Here is a 13,268-nt window from a genome sequence, read left to right as displayed (position 1 = left end):
GGAGCCTTATCTCAAAAACTAATAACGATCTGGGCATGCTGGTGGTTCAGGCCTATAACCCCAACTGTGCAGGAAGCTAAAATCTGAGGATTTCAGATACACCCAAGAAACTTTACAATTAACCGGCAAAAAGGAAGGATTGGAGGCATGGTTCAGGTGGCAGGACGCCAGCCTGTGGGTGCAGAAGCAAAGCCAAGCAGTAGCTATCACAAAAGGCCCTGGGTTCAAGCCCCAGTACCGGCACCAAAATAAGAATAACAGTATCTGTTCCTGAGTGTCATCTGGCCAATATGGGTGGCCCCCGTGAGACGCCTCCGCTGTGCTACTCAGAGTAACCCCTCACCAGAGCCTGGAGCCCGAGGCGGGCTGGCACCCATCGCCCCGGCCTTGTTGCGGGCTCTCTGGACACTGTGCCATTGAGTGGCCACAAGGACCCTCTGAGCCAAGTTTCCATGTCATCCTTGTTTTAAAGATGAAGTCTGTGGCTCCGGCGCTTGCCTGGTCCCCCGGGGTGGGAAGGTGACGAGGGTGGCGTCCTCGGTCGCGCCCCGTGGCTCCCGGCAGACCCGACCCGAAGCCCGGTGGACAGGCCGCGGGGCTGGTTAGGCCTGCTTCCCAAACGGGCACACCGGGATTCCAGAAAGACCGCTGCGTGCTGTGCGTGGGAGCCAGGAGCCGGGGCACGGCGGGGCACACCGAGGCGCCGTGTGAACAGGCCTGCAGGCACCCGGCAGTCAGCGCCACGGGCGAACCGCGTGCGGGTCGGCAGCAAGCAGGTGGATTTGTGAGTGTGGCTGACAAGAGCTGGGGATGTGGCTCCTACAGAAGGCTGAAGCGCTTCTTCCCGAAAGGTCCTCAAAAGCAGCCCCCGGGCACCGTGCCACCGTCCCTTTAGAACCCCCGGGCGCCTTCCGTGGCCCAGGAGACGAGGCCACCCGGGACCCCTGCTCTCTGGGCTCTCCACTCGGGAGGTGGGCGGAACGGCCGGGCTGCGTGGCGTGGTCAGTACCTGTGAGGCAGTCTCCCTAGGTCACCGGGGGCCACCGGCCGACTCCGAGTGGTGAGGTAGATGAGAAGCAGTAGGCCTGACACAGACCTGTTAGAGCCACAGCAGCTCACGGAGTGAGGATTCAGGGCTCCAGGGGCAGCGCTTTCCACGCGGGGAGGGAGGGGGGCAGAGGGGCGGTTAGGCTGGTCCCTTGGGTTGCAGCATATTCCTTCAGGTTAAAAGGCAGCCATAGCCGGGCACTGGCGATTGACACCTGTAACCCTAGCTACTCGGGAGGATGAGATCTGAGGATCACGGTTCAAAGCCAGCTCAGGCAGGAAAATCCGTGAGGCGCTTACCTTCAATTAACCAGCAAAAAGCCAGAGACGGAGGTGTGGTTCAAGTGGTAGGGCACCAGCCTTGAGTGAAAAAGCTAAGGGACAGCAGCCAAGCCCTGAGTTTAAGCCCCAGTACCTGCACATACTTACACACACACACACACACACACACACACACACACACACACACGGTGACCTCAAACTACTTAAAGCAATACTATCACTTTGACCTCCTGCTTTAAACTTCCTGCCTTCTTTCTTTTTCCCAGTTTCCATGGGTTCTGAGTATGCACATTTGTAGCGTCTGGTGGGCACTGAGGCCCGGCAGGACCCGGAGGCATAGTCCTGAGGACCTAGGCAATCCTGTGCCGGTTAGCAGCTTGGCAGGCTTGCGGGGCCTCCACTGGTGCCAGCGCTGTAGCCTAGAGCACACTGGACCTGAGGCCTGCACACTCTCTTCCGTGTCTAGCCTCAGACTCCCGTGGTGATGAAGAATGGCGGAGTGCTGCTTTGTGGCTCTGAGCGACAGAAGGTAGCATAAATCACTGAACTTGTTTATAAACAAAGTGAGAAGAAAAGAGATTGGTGTTTTAGTAACGCTATGCCTCTGGCTTTCTATTGAATTATTTTTGTGTGTGCGTGTGCCAGCCCCGGGGCTTGAACTCAGGGACTCGGTGCTTTCCCCGAGCTTGTTTGCCCAAGTCTAGCGCTCTACCACTTGAACCACAGCTCCACTTCCACCTTTTTTTTTTCCCCCACTCTGAAGTGTTTACTGGAAATCAGAGTCTCACAGACTTTCCTGCCCGGGCTGGCTTCAAACTTCCGTTCTCACGTCTCCGCTTCCTGAGTCACTCGGGTTACAGGCTCGAGCCGCCAGCACGGCGGGCCTCTTCCTGCTCGGCCGCGGCTGATCTAACCACCTTTTCTCTTGTCTGTCTGTCTCTCCTCCCCACATTCTCTCCCCTGTGTCCGTCTCCCTCCGTCCCTCCGTAGTACAAATCTGTGTTTAGGTCCTACTCGCAGGACTTCGCGCCTCACCACCACGCTTCCGTCCAACCTTTCCTCCCGCCTACCTCCTCCTCCTCTCCACACTTCCCACCCGTCCGCCCGTCTCCGAGCGCGGACGCGGCCGTGCCCGCCGCGGCCGGGCCGCCTCCCGGCACCGCAGACGGGCCTCTCTCGTCTCCTCAGGAGAGCAGCTGCCATGGCCCTGCCCACCTTTCCTCCGAAACCTCTTTCACTGACTCGGTGAGAACACGCCCGTGTGCACGCACCTACAGGGCCATAGGAAGCAGGGTCCCCGGTCCCCGGAGCCGGCTGCGGAGGGAGGCCGGGGGCCGTCCTCGCCCTCTGTCCCCAGGAACCTTCTAGACACAAGTCCCATCCAAGGACTCTGGCTTTCCACCGTGGACCCGGTGGCCATGTCGAGGGAGGAAGTTGTCATAGGATGGCGCAGGAACCGCCACCAGCTCTGACGGCTGGCGGGGGAGGGAGGCCCAGCCCCCCCCCTCCCCCGCGCAGGATCCCCCCCCACCTGCAGGGCCCTGGGACCCAAAGACAGCCCCCCCCCCAGAGCCTCACGCACAGCAGAGGAGCCAGGGCACGGGGTGCAGGAGGGGGGAAGGCAGAAGCTCTCCCCCCATGCCAGGAACCCCACAGGCGGGGTGCTGCCTCTGTGCGACCGTTCCCAGAGTGGCCCTTGGCACCCGCAGAGGAGGCCTGGCCCTGCGAGTCCAGGGGGCCCCCGAGTCCCGAGAAGAGGCTCCCAGAACTGCCGGTGAACACCCCACACCATCTCTTTCTCCCAAAAGGAGCAGTCCTGTTCCGAGCTAGCCTGTCCGCTGGTCGCCTCCCCCCCTCCAAGCCCCAGGGCCGGCGGGAGGGCCCGGCACATCGTCTTTCCTCTCCCCTGTCTCCCCCAGAGTACAAACGCCAGTGAGGAAACTGGCGAGGGGGACTATGTCAGTCTGTGTTCCTCTGGCCAGAGCAGCGAGGAACTGGGCCCCCCTCGAGGAGTAAGTAACCTCGGCGGGCGGGCGGGCGGCCGCCCTGTGCATGCGGCCCGCCGACAGGGCCGGGGGGCCCCCCGCTCCCAGGCGCCCCCCCTCGCTCCTGCTTCCGCTGGCTGAGCCCCGCAGGCCCCACGGCAGAGGACGGGACTTCCGGGTGGAGCTCCCCCCTCGCTCCCGCTTCCGTAGACGTGTGGTGATTTTCTAGAAATCGCCAGGTGCTGCCTAGCACGGGCCCCAGCCACGGGTCCAGCCGCTGTCTGGTTCCTCTGCCTCTTCCTCCTCCAGGTGCCAGGCTCCCCCTCCCACCCTGGAGCCCCCGCCTCACCTGCCTCGCCCCCCCCCCCCCGGCATGCGCCTCCCTCCCCCCAGGCGCACAGGACGCCCCCCCCCCCCCCGGGGCGGTGGGGCTGCAGCTCCCAGGGCGGAGGCACCCGCACCTCAGTTGAGCTGGGTCTCCTCCCAGTCACCTCTGTGCACACACGTCATCCAGCTGAGGCTCCCCCCCCCCATCTCGAGTGCTCTGCCTGGTGGTGTTCCCCATTCACTGAGGCTGGGTGGTAGCCTGGGGCGGGGGCTGGGAGGGGGCTGAGCAGGGCAGCAGTGAGTCTGCAGGACAGGGGGAGCCACCTCACCCTGCGTCTGGGCACTGAGCCCTTCGGGGACTGTCACTGCTCGAGCGTTCTGGCCCCGAGACTCGGAACTAGAAAGCACAGCTGCAGGGCCTCCGCAGTTAAGGTCTGGCTTCAGATTCTGCCACGCACGGCTGTGCGTGCTCACCCCCAGCGTCCGGCCACGTGGGGAGGGTCGTGGTGGTCGCTCGTTATTAGGGACAAAAGAGGGTAGGCGTTGGGAACCCCTGGGCAGCGCGGCCCCCACTGGGCTCTGAGAGGGTCCCCGGGGCAGCCTCTCTTCCGGGAGCAGTCAGGGGGCTGTGTCCAGCTGCCGGCTGCCACCGCGTCGCCTCTGCTGGCTCCGGGTTACGATGGCCCCCGTCCACAGGGCCTCCGCTTCCCGTAGTTCCCACACAAGTGGCCCCCTCCCCCGCCTCGGATTGCCCAGGGGGCACCGGCCGGCCGAGTGTCAGGAAGACAGGGCCCGGTGCGGGCCACCAGCCCAACACCAACACTCGCACTCTTTGCAGGAGCCAGCGGCCGGGAAGGACGGACACCCCAGGGACCCCTCGACGGTCGGCACACCCGGGAAGGACAGCAGAGATGGCGGAGAGAGGTAGGGAGGGAGCAGAGAGCCACCACCCCGCGCCCACCCCACCCCCCTCCGGGAGCACATGAGCGGCCAGCCCGCCCACGGGGCCTACCCTCCTGTCCCACGTTGGGAGTTTTCCTTCTGATTCTGAAATAATGAAACTGCAGGAGAATGGAGCCATCCCTGTAACCCACACTTCGGAGCCCTGCCCAGAGTCCTCCAGCCCTTCCTGCCTGCCCACCATCCAAATCACCCGCAGTACCTACCCCCTTTTTCTCTCTCAAACCCCCCAAGTCAAGCTTCCTTGGTCTTAGTCTCCAGCTTGACCTGCTGCACGGAGGGTAAAAGCACCCCAAGCCTGCTGCCCGCGCACTGGCCACTGGGGAGCTTCCGTTCTCTGTGTGCGTATACTGTGCTGAAAGTAAGGATGTGACACTTGTCTTCCCCCCGGCAACTAAGACTCCTGGTTACCTGGTTTGCACAGCTAGAAAAGTTAATGGTGAATTCCCTCGCCAGCTGGCAGGCAGACCCTGCTCCAGTTCCCCCGGGCCCGTGGAAACGTCTTGTACGTATTAACTTTTTATAGCAAGGTCCACCGTGGGGTGCATTCGGACGTGAGGTCTCGTTACTTACTTGTACGATGTCCGGTGTCAGCACAAGGCAGAGCCACCCCAGCCTCGAGCCGCGCGGTGGAGCCCTGCTGCACCTCGGCGCGTGCGAAGGAGCTGCGCGGTCGGCGTCACCTTTACCCGTCCGCGCCTCTTCCCCCTCCCCGGCCAAGGATCAGGGCCTCGTGGAGCCCCGGATGGCCGCAGCAGAGCCAGACGTGCTCGCTTTCATTGTCAGGCCTCAGCACCAGCAGGGGAAGGGGCAGGAAAGACTGGCACAGAAGAGACCCGTGGGGGAAAAGCAAAGACAGGTGAAGCAGGGCACCCGCGGCTCACACTGGCAATCCTCGAGATCCAGGATTAGAGTTCAAAGCCACCTCAGGCAGCAAAGTCCATGGGACTCTTACCTCCGCTTAGCTACTGAAAAAGCTGGAAGTGGCGCTGTGGCTCCAGTGGTAGCGTGCTAGCCTTGAGCAAAAAAGAAAAAGCTCGGGGACATTGCCAGGCTGAGCTCAAGCCTCAGGACTAGCACTACAAAGAGAAAAAGACCTAGGAGAGCAGTTCTGCGGGCCTGTTGGAGAGGCCCACCTGCGCGGCCCCCCCCCCCCCCCCGCCTCAGTGCTGTCCACGTTAAATCTGTTTATTCTCCTAGACGGAGGTATCCCCCGGGATCGTCTGGTCAGGAATGGTGGGCTTTCCAGTCCAATCCTAGCAGTAAAGGCTCGCAAAAGCAGTGCCGCACCAGAGCGGCAGTGGGCTCTGCGCCCCCTTCTTTGGACCTGAACATGTTTTAAAGTTTCCCACGGTCTGTGTAAGGGCTGAGCACACCCACGGCCACGGTCACTGCCACCTGTCCTTCCACACAGGCCACGCCCAAGCTGGACCGTGGCCGGAGTGGTTCTTCCAGGCCCGGGCTCGTTGGCCGAGGCCCATTGCATCCTCCTGAACACCCCTCATACATCTCAGCACCTAGCACGTACCTTAGCATGTCCCTAGCATGTACCGGGCCCAGCAGTGTCGCGCGCGGGAACCGCGAAGGCGGCACCGGGGGAGGCGGCGGTTTGCAGGCTCCCTCCCAGCCTCCCAAGGGCCTCCCTGACCCGAGGCCGGGCCCTGCTCTGCCTCCTCACGCCCTCTGTGCTTACCTGCCGTGACTGCTTGTTCTAAGGCTGAGGACAAGGTGACAGGTCTGCTTGGGCGTGGCTTGGTGAATGCACGTGTCTGCGTGTCTGTTTGTGTGTCTGTGTGGTATTAAGAGTTTGAACCCTTGGGGCTGGGGATATAGCCTAGTGGCAAGAGTGCCTGCCTCGGATACTCGAGGCCCTAGGTTCGATTCCCCAGCACCACATATACAGAAAACGGCCAGAAGCGGCGCTGTGGCTCAAGTGGCAGAGTGCTAGCCTTGAGCGGGAAGAAGCCAGGGACAGTGCTCAGGCCCTGAGTCCAAGGCCCAGGACTGGCCAAAAAAAAAAAAAAAAAAGAGTTTGAACCCGGACTTCACGCTTTCTAGGCTGGTGGTGCTCTACCACTTGAACCGTGTCTTCCATCCCACGTTTTGCTATTTATTTGGGAGTCTTCCCAGGCTGGCTTCAAATCGCAGTCCTCCAGATCACACAGCCTGCAGAGTAACTAGGATGATAGGTGTGAGCCAGTGGCACCTGGCTTCATCACCGTTCTTCCTTAGTCTTGAGCTTGGTCCTTTGAAAGGATTACATTCACGAAGCCAGCACTCGCACAAGTAGTCCAGGGGGAGCTCTCTCCCCGGCGCCTAACGCCTCCCACTTACGGATGAGACGCCCAGGGAGGGGGGCGGTCCCCGCCTTGCACGGCCGGGTCTGCGGCAGATCTGGGAGCCGGGTGCACGCCCCAGCCCTGCCCCCCAGTCCAGCTCCTTGTTGCCTCTGTGACTTGTCCAGGAGCAGCTCCGACGCCTGTGTCCCAGGCTGGCACCGCCCCAGCCTCTGGGTCTTGGGGTGCTCAGCGCCTGTCTGATGCAGCGCCAACTGCTTCCCCCGCCAGGGCCCCCAAGTCCCCAGATGCTCTGGAGCCTCAGTCAGAAGAGGAAGTGGACGAGCTGTCACTCATTGACCACAATGAGATTATGGCCAGGCTGACGCTCAAGCAAGAGGTAACGACTCCCCGACTTGAAGTAAGAGTGGGGAGTGGGGGTCGAGGAGAATAGGACCTTGCAGTGTCTCCAACAGAAAGACATGAGTGAGCAGTGGGGCGGGGGGACCCCGGGGCTCAGCTCTCGGCCCCGGAAAGGGAAAAGGGCTTATTTTCTCGCCACTGGTGGAACGTGCTGTTGGGCCTAGCGGAGCCTCTCGCAGCCCCTGCGATGGGGGACCGTGAGGAACCTTCTGGCAGCCCACAGGCGTGCGTGACCTCGCGGCCCCTGCCTCCTTAGAGAGCCCGGGCAGCGCTCTGTGCAGAGCCCAGACCTGTGGTGACAGGAAGCCCGCCCTAGAGGGCCCTGCCGCTTCCGCCCCCTGTGCCAGCCCAGACCCAGGGGGCTCATGGGAAGGAAGCCTGGTCCCCGGGGGAGCTGGCCGCCTGTCTGGACTGCAACTTGAGGAGAGTCGTGGCATGAGAGGGTGGAGCCCCCCTGGTGTCCTCCTTGGCTGGCCCAGCCGGGAAGACGCCACCCCCAGACCATCCGAGACCCCTGGACACCGAGCCCCTCTGCACAGAGGGCTTCATTTTTTCCCAAAAAGCAGGTCAGAGACAGGGTGATGCTGTCCCTAGAGGGAAACTCAAGAGCGCCCACAGGACCGGAGCTGGGATAGGAAACCCACATCCCTCAGAGGCGCGGGAGGGGGCGCTAGGGGGTCCGTGGCCGGAGGAGGGGAGGGCGCTGCTTCCGCCCCCTCCCGGGCCCAGCGGAGCTCAGCCTGGCCTCCAGCCTGGCCCACAAGCAGCTCCTTGGCTCTCGGCCAGGTGGGGGAGGCCTGTTTGAGACGGGCACCCAGGAGAGGTGACCCCACGGTGGTACGCGCCCCGCCCAGCCCGGCTGCCACCAGTGGACCAAGCAGAGGGCAGCTCACTCAGTTCTGGGAGCATGGAGGTGCCTGGAAGCGTCCTTCTTCCTCCACAGTCTCCCTGGGGAGGCGGGGTTCAGGGTGAAGACCCCCATCTTGGCTGTGACCGGTGGACGTGCGGTGGGGCAGTGGAGACCCCGGCGTGGGCGCCATGTCTGGGCAGGCCCCAGGAGAGCTCCCCACGCCGCCTGCCAAGCGCAGACCCCAGCAGGCGGCCGGGGCGTGCCTGACCTGCAGCTGGCCTGCCGCCGGCCCCGGAGCAGCGAGGGCGGGAACCCGGGGGTCCCCGCAGCGCGGTGACTGTCGCCCCGCACTGCCCCACGCACCTGCGCCGTTCGTTCCAGGGTGACGACGGGCCGGACGTGCGTGGAGGATCCGGGGACATCTTGCTGGTCCACGCTACTGAGACAGACAGAAAAGGTATGGCAGCCGTGCCCCGCCACCGGCTCCCCGTGCCCACCGTGCCGCCAGGCGTCCTGGTGGTCACCCTGAGGGGGTCGGGGCTGTGGGCCCGGTGCCCCTGGGTGAGGGGAAGGAGCCGCTCTGCTCAGGCGGGGGCGAAGCGGTGGCAGCCGCCCACTGGACACGCCCCTTTCCCGCCCACTGGACACGCCCTTTCCCGCCCACTGGACACGCCCCCTTTCCCGCCCACTGGACACGCCCCCTTTCCCGCCCACTGGACACGCCCCCTGCCGCAGGGTGCTGGCGCCCACTGGACACGCCCCCCTTGCTGTGGCAGCCACCCACGGGACACGCCCCTTTCCCTGCCCTCTGGACACGCCCCTTTCCTCACCCTCTGGACACGCCCCCCCTGGCTGCAGGGTGCTGGCGCCCCTGAGTCTTGGAACCCTACCCCAGTTCTGTTTTGCTAGGCCGCCCTGTCCTTGTTTCTGCCCCCACACACACTACCCCCCTGCACTGGTTTGTCCTCCAGCAAATCTCACCTGTCCCTTCTGGCCAGGTGGAGCCCAGTCCTAGAGACTGGAGCCCAAGGCCCCCTGGCTGGCCGCGGGCGTCCTTGACCAGGCCTCCACTAGCGACCTGTGGGGGGGGGTCACTGATTCGGGGGGTGCCCCACAGGTGCGCAGCTGCTGTCCTGGAAGGGGGCCGCCCTCCGCAGGCCAGCTTCAGGGCTCTCCCCGTGTGGCATTTTCATTTCGTTTCTCTCGGAAAGCGACGGGCTGGCATGTGAGCTGGCTCCCATCCCGGCCCTCCATGGGGTTCGCTCCCCCACTCTGCCAGCCGTCCTCAGCTGCGGGCAGGCCGGAGGGCCTCTACCCCGAGGATCGACCGAGGGGAGGCTGCTCAGCCCGAGCTTCGGTGTCATCTTGGTAGCGGGAGGATTGGGGACCCCGAAAATGACGCATGAGGCATCGTCCCCAGGCTGCAGTAGAATGTGTTTGCCCTGTGCACTGGGCTGCGCTCCACCTGCCCTTGGAGAGTCGTGCCGAGCGCGGGCCCTCGGCCCGCACCCAGCCTTCTCCTGAGCGGTCCTTGCTCCCCGCAGACCTGGTGCTGTACTGCGAGGCCTTCCTGACCACCTACCGCACCTTCATCAGCCCCGAGGAGCTCATCAAGAAGCTACAGTACCGATATCCTTCACGGGCGCTGGGCCCGCTCCCCAGGACGGACCCCCTCACCCCTCCACACTGGCACTCAGCACCCGAGGCCTGGCTCCCCAGGACGGGCCCCCTCAGTCTACCACACCGGGCCTGTGCCCGAGCCCTGGCCCCGTGTCACCCAGTGACCCGGCCGAGAGTGTCTGGAACAGACTATGGCCGAGCGCGGGATGGAAGTGGGGTGTGTGGGTGACTCTGGGTAAGCCTGAGAAGATGGAGCACACCCAGGAGGAGGGCAGGAGGGGGGCGGCGCAGAGCAGCCCGGTGAGGTTGGTGCCCAAAGATTTTCCACTGAGGCCATGCCGGCCGGGTGAGGTCTGAGGGGACTGAGGCTCTGGCCTCGGGCGGGCCTGGTCCACCTCGGGCCTCAGTTCCTCCAGCCGTGCCCTCGCCCGTCCTTGGGCAGGGCCCCTGCCGGCCTGTGCTCAGAGCTGCTGCTCCGGGCGGCCCTCGGTGCGTGGCCGTGACTGCCCTCTGCTGGGCGGCCCTGCCCCGGGCCTCCCTCTGCCCTTCCCGCCCCAGCCCAGGCTCCCCGACCTTCCCTCCCCCTGTGCCTCCCCGTGGAGGGCCCCAGCCCCAAGCGCTGCCCGCCTCCCTGCCCGCCGCTTCCTTAACCCCAGCCCCACCTACGAGAAGTTCTCGCCCTTCTCGGACACGTTCAAGAAGCGTGTCAGCAAGAACACGTTCTTCGTGCTGGTGCGGGTGGTGGATGAGCTCTGGTGAGTGCCGGGCGGGGGTCCGGGCGGGGGGGGGGGAGGCCAGCAGCGCAGCTGGCCGCCTGGGGGACGCGCCCTTCCGAGCATGCCCGCCACGTCCTGCCCGCTGCCCTCCTGCAGTGCAGAGCCCCGGCCACCGCCCCGCAACGGGAGCCCTGTGTCATCACGGACAGGGAGACCCTGCCCTGCCCCGGAGCGTCCTCCGCCCAGGGCCGCAGGGCCAGGCCGTGCGGGTCCCCGGGGAGAGGCGGCCACTGCACGCGGTCCCCCCTCCACCACCGCCCTGTCGCGCTGCCCCGACTGGCGTGGGGCAAGTGGTGGTCACACACGGAGCCCTGTGGCAGGGAGGTGGCAGTGCCCTCCTAGGAGCCAGGAGGCCCTCTTGGCATCCCCCCCCCCCCGGCTGGTCAGTCCCCGTGCGGCGCCGGCGCCTAGCCAGAGGGGGTGGCGGGGCCCCAGCTCCGCCATGCGGTGCGCCCCCTCCCCGTCCCCGACCCCGGGCGGGCCCCCCGTGGCCCCCCTTCACCCCGCGCCCCCCCTCCAGCCTGGTGGAGCTGACGGAGGAGATCCTGAAGCTGCTCATGGAGCTGGTCTTCCGCCCTGGTGAGCAGCGGGGAGCTGAGTCTGGCCCGCGTGCTGCGCAAGAACATCCTGGACAAGGTGGAACCAGAAGAAGCTGCTGCGCTGCGCCAACTCCGACCAGCCCCTGGCGGCCAGGGGCGTGGCGGCCAGGTGAGGAGCCGCTGCTGCCCGCTGCCCTACCCCGCCCCGCCCCGCCCTCTGCCGCCCCAGGCCGGCCCCGCCCTGCCCCACCCCGCCCCGCCCTCTGTCGCCCCAGGCCGGCCCCGTGCCCCGCGGCTGGGCCCCTCCTCGGGACGCCCGTGGGGGCGAGGGGGCCCGAGGGGCCGTGGGCCCCGGGAGCTCGCAGCTCACGGAGTGTGCCGGCCCCGAGGAGGGCCGCCCGGCTCCCCCGCCCCCTGTAAACGTCCTCGCGCCTCTCTCCTCAGGCCGGGGACCTTGCACCGGACTTCCACAGCCACGAAATCGCCGAGCAGCTGACGCTGCTGGACGCGGAGCTCTTCTATAAGATCGAGGTACCGCCGCCGCGGGGGGCCTGCGGGAGGTGCCCCCCCCGCCCCCCGCCCCGGCCGGCTCCGGGTGAGCGGATCTCGGGTCCCAGCCCCCAGGCACGGCACGCTGGGGCTCCAGCACTGCTGCTTCCTTTCCTAGATCCCAGAGGTTTTACTTTGGGCCAAAGAGCAGAATGAGGAGAAGAGCCCCAACTTGACGCAGTTCACAGAACACTTCAACAACATGTCCTACTGGTAAGACGACGTGGGGGGTGGGGGGGGGTCTTCCCGAGAGAGCCGGAGGGAGGCCCGGGCACCTGCCCCCAACTGGGCAGTGGAGAAAGGGCAGGGCGTGGTGGCCACCTGCAGCGCTGCCCCAGGCCCCGCCCAGACGAGGTGGGCGTGGCTGGGAGGACGCTTCCCGCCCCAGGCGTCCACCCCCCATCCACCCCAGCTCTGCCCAGCAGCGGCTGTTAGCAGCGGAGTAGGTGCTCCGAAGACTTTCCTTTTTCCTTAAAAACGTGTAACTCCCAAGTCTTGTGTCTTCAGGACTTGGTGTGAAGCACTACAGCCCCGTAGAGGAGACAGCTCTACCCTCGTAGAGCTGTGGTGGTGGGGCAGAGGCGCCACGTCCTGAGATGGCAAGCCCCACCCCTCCCGCCCTCCCCCCACGTGGCCACGGGGCAGTGTCTGGTGGCGTTTTGTGGGCTTGGTTTGGTCGTTAGTTGATTTGGTCTGGGTTTCTTGAGGTACTGAGGATAGAACCCAGAGCCAGAGGAGTATTCTGCCCCATGAGCCACACCGCCAGCCTTTCCTGGGGGTTGGCAGGGGGGGGGGGTCTGTTTTGCCCTTGTTCTGGTATTGGCGCCGGCTGGGCAGATGTGCTACCCCTTGTGCTTCTCGCGCCCCTCCCTCCCCAGGTCCGCTCCATCATCATGCTGCAGGAGAAGGCCCAGGGACCGGGAGCGGCTGCTCCTCAAGTTCATCAAGATCATGAAGGTGAGCGCTGCGCCCCACGGCCCCTCCCCGGGAGGCTGGGCCGGCCCCGCGCCTGCCCTCACCGACGCCTCCCTCCGCAGCACCTGCGGAAGCTGAACAACTTCAAACTCCTACCTGGCCATCCTCTCCGCGCTGGACTCGGCGCCCATCCGCAGGCTGGAGTGGCAGAGGCAGACCTCAGAGGTGGGTGGGAGGCCCCGGGGCCCCCGCCTGCCAGCCCCGCCCTTCCCACCTCTGCTCCCCAGGCACCGGGGCCCGGGGTCGCCTTGGCCTGGCCTGCGGGAGGGGCCCCCTGGGGCTGGGCACCGCCTTAGGCCTGGCGGGGTGGGCTTCTGCCAGGCAAGCACCCCGGCAGCAGGACAGGCGCTGAGCGTGGGAGAGGGTCCCCCAGATCGCGACCTCGCCAGTGGCTCCCCGCCTCCGTGCCACAGGAGCCGGGCTGGCGCTCGGCAAGGGGACCCAGCCCTGGCGGGGCAGGGGCCAGCCGCGTTGCCTGTGCACTGGCGACTGAAACGGCCTCTGCGCTCACTGGCCCCCCTCCACCCTGCAGGGCCTGGCCGAGTACTGCACCCTCATCGACAGCTCGTCCTCCTTCCGAGCCTACGGGCCGCGCTGTCGGAGGTGGAGCCCTCCCTGCATCCCCTACCTGTGAGTGCCTCCCTCCCCCTCCTCCTCCT

General features: G+C 65.6%; 1 protein-coding gene across 1 annotated transcript in view; it reads left to right on the top strand.

The window, feature by feature from the left end:
* The window catches only part of Rapgef1 (Rap guanine nucleotide exchange factor 1), a 94,316-nt gene extending 81,757 nt beyond the window's left edge, over positions 1-12,559 (top strand). Inside the window, exons 13-23 of the mRNA XM_048345267.1 lie at positions 2,320-2,574; positions 3,249-3,341; positions 4,480-4,565; positions 7,169-7,277; positions 8,532-8,607; positions 9,695-9,779; positions 10,433-10,525; positions 11,067-11,254; positions 11,530-11,616; positions 11,753-11,847; positions 12,512-12,559. Of these exons, the coding sequence (XP_048201224.1) occupies positions 2,320-2,574; positions 3,249-3,341; positions 4,480-4,565; positions 7,169-7,277; positions 8,532-8,607; positions 9,695-9,779; positions 10,433-10,525; positions 11,067-11,254; positions 11,530-11,609 (1,065 nt within the window). The 3' untranslated portion in view covers positions 11,610-11,616; positions 11,753-11,847; positions 12,512-12,559. The remainder of the gene's footprint in view (positions 1-2,319; positions 2,575-3,248; positions 3,342-4,479; positions 4,566-7,168; positions 7,278-8,531; positions 8,608-9,694; positions 9,780-10,432; positions 10,526-11,066; positions 11,255-11,529; positions 11,617-11,752; positions 11,848-12,511) is intronic.
* Positions 12,560-13,268: the final 709 nt, after the last annotated feature.

The sequence above is a fragment of the Perognathus longimembris genome, chromosome 1, assembly GCF_023159225.1.
Source record: "Perognathus longimembris pacificus isolate PPM17 chromosome 1, ASM2315922v1, whole genome shotgun sequence".
NCBI classification, from domain to species: Eukaryota; Metazoa; Chordata; class Mammalia; order Rodentia; family Heteromyidae; genus Perognathus; species Perognathus longimembris.
The sequence above is the reverse complement of the archived record's forward strand: the minus strand, read 5'-3'. Positions and strand labels throughout refer to the sequence as shown.